General features: G+C 35.9%; 1 protein-coding gene across 1 annotated transcript; it reads right to left on the bottom strand.

The window, feature by feature from the left end:
- On the bottom strand, positions 1 to 6773 carry cxcl14 (chemokine (C-X-C motif) ligand 14). The gene is made up of 4 exons (XM_081382824.1): positions 6250 to 6773; positions 5126 to 5231; positions 2890 to 3003; positions 1 to 1249 (listed from the first exon to the last, which is right to left on the bottom strand). Exons 1-4 carry the CDS (start codon positions 6311 to 6313, stop codon positions 1234 to 1236), a joined length of 300 nt encoding a protein of 99 aa, XP_081238950.1. The 5' UTR covers positions 6314 to 6773; the 3' UTR covers positions 1 to 1233.
- Between the last annotated feature and the right edge of the window lie 286 nt (positions 6774 to 7059).

Below are 7059 nucleotides of genomic sequence, written 5' to 3'. Positions count from 1 at the left end.
AAGATACACCCAGTGATTTATTTAAATGTTTATTGCTGTGCTTGAAGATTACACTCCTTGGACTTTAGTTGTGTTTGGTGGGTCAGTCCAAACACAAAGACTTAAAACATTTCTATTATTTATTATTTAAATAGTAAAACAACAATTCTGTGATACAATACATAGGCTTCACTAATAAATTCTGAACAAGCTAGACTATAGGCAAGGTGGTCAATGCACAATAACCTATTCTGTGTGCTTATACATACAATCTGATGTACAAGAAGAGACGAGAAACATTCCATTTACCAAAAAGAAAAACACAGTCATACCAAACAATTTAAAACAATAGGTTACAAATCCTGCACACCTCAAAGAGGAGGCACATATAGTGTGCTGATAGGAGGGCCAATATTAAATAAAAAGCTTCATTTTAAACACATGAGCTACTGCAGGCCCCAAGGTTCATGTGTGTGACAGTACATGTCCACAGAGGAATAAAATATGTGTAAATATAAAGTAAAGGTATGATATGATTTGAATTGTTTATATTATTGAACGTAGCATTGTCTCCTTCTCTTCACCATGAAGTACCAAATTCTAAAGTAATAAGTTATAAAAGAAAGTTCCTCCGGCACTTTTGGGCAGATCAATGAGAAACTATTTTTGAAAAATGATTGTAAAAAAAAAACATAACAAAAAAAAACAAAAAACACTTTGCCTTTTACTGGTTAAATGTTGGCATAGAACACAGTAAAGTCTTTGAAGATATTATTTACACATCCTCTATATTTCTGTTCTTTTTATACTGTGAGAACTCTAAGATCTACTCTGACACTTGTGGATAGTATACCACAGTAGTTTCAAACCAGACAGTATCCAAAATACAGTTTCAGGACCCCATTTATATGCCACAACACAATAAATCAGACCAAAAACTGATGCTTCAGAAAACATTACACATTGCAAAATGTAATGATCACTTCTTACAGATGGCGCTGATTCACAGAAACGTTTCTCTGCCATAACTGCACATTTGGCTCATAATTACACTGTATAAGAAACATTTTTGATGACTATAAATGATTCCACATTAATATAACTTAATAAAATTGACTGATGTGCTTTATTATAAGCTTGTCTGGGTATATGCTTTGTCATGCTTTTAAAAAATTGGTCCTCTGGTCATCCACAGTTCACTGGTAGTGCTGTGTATCCCACAACATGTTCAGCCTCGTGAATAATGTAGAACGATTAGGCCTCGTACACCCTACAAAGGGATAAGAAACAAACATTTGTGAGGGGTTATACTGGCCTTTTTAAAGATGCATCAATTATTTTTTGTCTGTTGTGCTGCCAAAAATGGCAGTAGTTTTGGGATTATAGTGACACCTACTGGTGTGGAGTCTTCATATCATGTGAGTGTACATGGTTTTAAAGTCAGCATGAAACAGAAACAGTATTTTCTTATGCGAAAGTTATGCGATTGAAAGAGCAAAAAGGAAGGCTAAGAGACGAAATTATGACAACTTACAGTGTATACATATAGAGGCTGAGAAAAGAACACAAAGGCGACAGGTAAATGCTGTTAACATTAGCTTTCTGTATGTTTGTGTCTTATTACTGTTTTTCATACTTATGGAGTTAAATCGTGGAGCAAGTCAACATACACTTACGTCACTGGTAGTTCCTATAGTGCTGGGTTAGACCCTAGTCTGAAGTAAAAGCTAATTTAGTCCCTCCAAATGGCATTCCTATGACTAAAATCGTTCCCAGTTCCTGCGGTGTGAACACGCCAAATAGCGGCTACTTCCGCCAATGTTCCACTGGTGTGAAAGTCCCTATTGTGATGTATATCTGTCTGACAATTTAAACTAAACACTATAAACACTGTATTATTTATAATAAACACTGCAGCATAAATCATTGTCAGTTATGATTTCATGGTGGCTGTAAACATATTTTTCAAGAGTATTATTTAATTTCCTCTTAATAAAACCTTTTTAATAAAGAACAAAAAACTGAGTGCACCTTCAAAGTCAACATAAAATCAAAATTGCTCCTCATCTTACTGTACACAAAAAGTGCATTTAATTTCAATAATAATAATTAAAAACTTGTATGTAATCCTTAAAGGGATACTCAACTTTTTTTGGAAATAGGCTCAATTTACAACTCCCCCAGAGTTAAACAGTTGAGTTTTACCGTTTTCGAATCCATTCAGCCAAACTCCGGGTCTGGCGGTACCACTTTTAGCATAGCTTAGCATAGATCATTGAATCGGACAGGACCATTAGCATCTCTCTCAAAAAAAATGACCAAAGAGTTTCGATATTTTTCCTATTTAAAACTATTTTCAGGCGCTGCGTCATATCATTACGCCTGCTGGACTCATGGTACGGCAGCAAAGTTTCTTGATTATTACGTGGGAATGAGAGTTTAGTTCCTAGCCATATCAGCCTAGAAAATCGCAACTTTTCATTTTCCTGTCGGTCTTAGTACACGATGTAACTACAGAAGAGTCAAGTTTTAAATAGGAAAAATATCGAAACTCTTTGGTCATTTTTTTTGAGAGAGATGCTAATGGTCCTGTCCGATTCAATGATCTATGCTAAGCTATGCTAAAAGTGGTACCGCCAGACCCGGAGTTCGGCTGAATGGATTCGAAAACGGTAAAACTCAACTGTTTAACTCTGGGGGAGTTGTAAAATGAGCCTATTTCCAAAAAAAGTGGAGTATCCCTTTAATCAAACTATAATAACTTACTCTTCCATCTTCCACTTGCACAACCATCATTATCTGTTTAATATTTAACTTTGGAAAATTTTCATTTTATATGAGTAATTTGGGATTTAAACAGTTTTTGACTTCGCTGTGCTGGAGGACATCGTGTATATCAATGAACGCTACCTGTGTTTGTCCTTCCAGATTTTGAACCACTTGACAAGGTTCTTAGTGCTCTGGAGTCTGGGGTGCAGGCAATACTCCTGACCTTTGAAACGGGCCACATTCTCCATGGTGACACTATAAACACATGGGGAAAATTATGGATAAGTGGATTGGAGGAGAAGATGGGTAAACAGGATGAGACAAGGGGGAAACATTAGTCAATCAGCAACACAAACATTATGCAAGGATTTTCATCCATTATCATTTTTGTTAATAAATGTATGTAACACTGTACGAATTAGAGATTTGAGAAAAATCATCACTCAGTTTATTAGTAGATGGTAGAAAATAGACATCCAAACAAAACGTTCTGAGGTGAATCATCATCATGACCAAATAATGCTCTGCTGAACATGTGACCAGTAAACAAATACAAAACCAAAGCAGAATTCAATTCAGTTTTGCCTATTAAGATGTTTACCACATTGCTGGAGTCACTGAATCACACTGACCAAGAGTCCCTAGTCGTTTTCCTCGATTTTCTTTTTCCTTTATTATTCACCTGTGCAGCCAAAAGAAAATGTTTGCTGTCTCTAAACTCACAGGAGCTCTTGTGAGACTGGAGAGGCTTCTAGAATGTTAAACTCACACTCAGGATCCAGTGCCATTTACTGGAGAGAAGGGACGTTCTCAGCACAATCCACTGGGTTTGTTTTTCTCTGAGGTCAGAGCTCACGAATGCAAATCCAGACAAATGAGCTAAATGGCCACGGATTGTTATAAAAAACTTTGAGGTTAAAAGAAATTTGAGTGAGCCAATCTAATAAATGCAGAATTGTTTCTTTTTTGTAAAAGGATAACAAAAAAAGTTGAATATGTCAAATATATTTCTGCACTAACTATCAATACAGTATAATTACCAACTTAAATACTATATTACATAATCTTCAAATGATTACAACAGTACAGCACTTGAATCAAAGATTGTCTGTGCACTTCAAGGAATAAAGCAAAGAATAAGTTTCACATTCGACCAATTTGATTTGAAATTCACAGTTTAGAGCAACATTTCTGCTCTCTCTCTCTCTCTCTCTCTCTCTCTCCCTCTCTCTCATCCATGTTACAAGATTTTATTGCAAGACATGCTTTTGAATAAATATCTAATTTTACAAATAAGAACGTTGTAATGCTTGATTGAATTTCAGAATATTCCCACAACCTTACTACACTGTAAAAAAAAAGTAAAAAAAAAATAAAAAATTATATATATATATATATATATATATATATATATATATATATATATATATATATACTCACGATTTATCACAAACTTATCTTTTGTCAAATCAACTTAGATAATTAATTTGGTTCAGATAACATAATTATTTTAGCTTCTGTTTATTAAACCAATCTCCCTTGTTGTATTAACTTAATTTTTTTATTTCAATGAACTCAATTTGAAGGTAACTTACTTTTTTAAGTTAAACCAATAATCATTTTTACAGTATAGAAGTCTCCAGCTCTGTAAATGCACTGCAATACCTAATATGACCAGCAGATGGAACAGTAATGTATAGTAATGTTGACAATAAAAAATACATGCTTATCACAAACACAAATTTGCCTTACATCTGAGAAATCACGCTTGGATCTTTTAGGCTTCATGAACAGAAAACATTGTCATAACATAACCACGCGGAGTAATTTTGAGTCCATTTTGACTAAGCTCTCTACTAAGCTCTCTACGCTGCAAGTGCGCCACTCAATTGTAATACGCATCTTCCTGGAAAATCCGACTAAAACAGCTTCTGTTGGCAGCTAATTGTGTTAGATATATGGCTGATCTAAGATGGTGATTTATGATCATTAGCTAGTCTAAAAAAAAATTGTGCCCGATCAGCTGCATTACCAGACAGTTACAGCCTGGTTTGAGCTGGTTGAACTGGTCGGGACTGGATTGAGCTGGATGACCATGCTTGACCTTTCTAGCAGGTTCTGAAGCAGATGGCACTTTATTTTTTTATTTATTTTTTACAGCAATGACAACTGCTTAACGTCTACACGCATGCTTGAAATGGCTCTCCTCTACATTATTAATTTCTTTGCTAAATCTTATTATTAGACTAGTCCATTAAAGCCCATTAGAAATATTACTGTTTCTTATCCAGCCTATTTCAATTTTAAGTCATAAATATAATAATAAAATACACCAAACACACGTTACAGACCCAAAACAGATATTTTTCCAACTCACAATATCATCTTTTCTTGGCAGTACGGATGTTTAGGCTTGATCTCCAGCTTTTGTACATCTTTGTACCGGATCTTCGGGCCTTTTCTTGTGCATCTGCACTTGTATGCTAAGAAATGAATAAAAAGGCAAGGTTTAGTCTCGAGAAAAAACATGCAGTAGACGGGTGAGTCTCAAAAACAACAACAACAACAACAACTGTCAAGAGATTTCTGATTCATTTTGCACCCCAAAAATTATATTTGAACAGTATAATTGCATAAAGAAAGTGGAACGTGTGTCCACAGAAAAATTTAAAACCATATTGAATGTGTCATCCTTATACATGCGCTTCTTTAATAAAAAAAAACACTAAAAAATATATTTGCATTAGCAAATTAATTGTTACTAATATTTATGTGATTTATTTCAAATGTAAAGTAAGTACTACTGTAAATATGCATGGTACTTTTGTTTCCTGATTTTTAGGCAATGACTTTCATATTAATGAGAATGTATTGCATTAAAGTAATGATAATTTGTGAGGAAAATGTGCTTATTCTTGTTTAGATTGTGTTGTGAAATGTGACATGGACATTTCGTCCTGAGATGCTTTCTGACAGGTTCCAGTATTCTCTGACTTTTAAACACTTGCAGAACTGAACTGACAAACGAGGTTGTGCAAAATCAACAAACAGCACATCACTCATTAAAGTGCCATTTGCTGTTTTCACTCTCTTTCAACACTCCGGCTAAGAGGCAGGTGAGCTGCTGAAAGACGTGTGACCCACATCTAATCCCTCATCAATCTTCTCTGCTCCATTCAGCATCATCTCAGGACAGAAGCCAACAAGACTCATCCAGCAGCAACACAAAGAGCCACTATTTACTATCACTGGCCAAGTTTTGCAGAATGAACTAGACTGTCTCAGAGAAAAAGAGATGTTTGATAGCTGCACCAGCATAAGGCGCTGTTATTCTGCGGGAAAAGTTGTAAACATTTGATAAAACAAAAGAAAAATTGGTTTGTTATAGCTACTAAAACCATGTAGCCTACTCTTCACTCCGAATAAAAGCTAAAACATTGAATTCTGTATTGATATCTACACATATTCAAACTCAATGAATAAACTCAACTTCACACTCACCCTCTGTATTGAGTGAATAAACGGCGATCACCAGCAAAAGTAAAGCGGCCGTAGAGCGATTCATCCCAAATAGTTGGTTGAGAACCTCCAGCAGCAGCCTCCGGTCTGTTTGTACCACTCAAATCCAATAGTCGAGATCCTCAAACAGTGTGAGTTTGATGATAACCCCGGTCTCTGTCTCTTTGATGTCAGTAGCAGGTTGAAAGTGCTCCGCGAGACGTCAGGCACAGCTTTGCACGCGCTCTCCTCAATCTGATGAGACGCTCTCGAGCGCGCTGAGCTTCTATAAACACACGCTCGAGCGCCTCATTGATATGCAGAGCCCGCCGACGAATTAACGGTGGCTCTGTCTCCAATCCAAGCGAGTTTCCTTCCTAGACAGCATTTTTGGGCCGTGTGGACACAGTCGAGGCTGTCGGGGTAAGCAGCTCTCTAGGTTTTAAGACACGGTCCACATATCCCCAGTGAAAAAGAGATAAAATTGAGTTATAAAGTTTATTAGAGTCTGTATGTTGTCAGGGGAGATAATTGCATTGGCTTTCATGCCTTTTAAGGCTCACTTAATTTGCTCTCATTGATTCTTGCTCGTGAATTAAGGCTCAGTTTAGCAGCACTCTTTCTCTCTGTAGAGTCTTTAGAGTTCTTTCTAGAGAATCTTTAAAACTAGAATACTGTTTTTTATCCGTTTTTTTTAAGTCTTACAGAATTCTTAAATGTTAAACTAGCTTCCATCAGATAATGTTGACGTTTCTCTAATATACATAATTCATTTTTTGATTGATTCACCAAGCTGCACAAAGAAGGTTCAGT

Source organism: Scardinius erythrophthalmus (genome assembly GCF_964197995.2).
Source record: "Scardinius erythrophthalmus genome assembly, chromosome: 13".
Classification (NCBI taxonomy): domain Eukaryota; kingdom Metazoa; phylum Chordata; class Actinopteri; order Cypriniformes; family Leuciscidae; genus Scardinius; species Scardinius erythrophthalmus.
This window is presented reverse-complemented; position numbering and strand designations above follow the sequence as displayed.

Coding starts and splice junctions, on each gene's coding strand:
- cxcl14 (XM_081382824.1), bottom strand. CDS start 6,313: ATGAATCGCTCTACGGCCGCTTTACTTTTGCTGGTGATCGCCGTTTAT. Junction 5,232..6,249: donor TTATTCACTCAATACAGAGG/GTGAGTGTGAAG, acceptor TTCATTTCTTAG/CATACAAGTGCAGATGCACA. Junction 3,004..5,125: donor TGCCAAGAAAAGATGATATT/GTGAGTTGGAAA, acceptor ATGTGTTTATAG/TGTCACCATGGAGAATGTGG.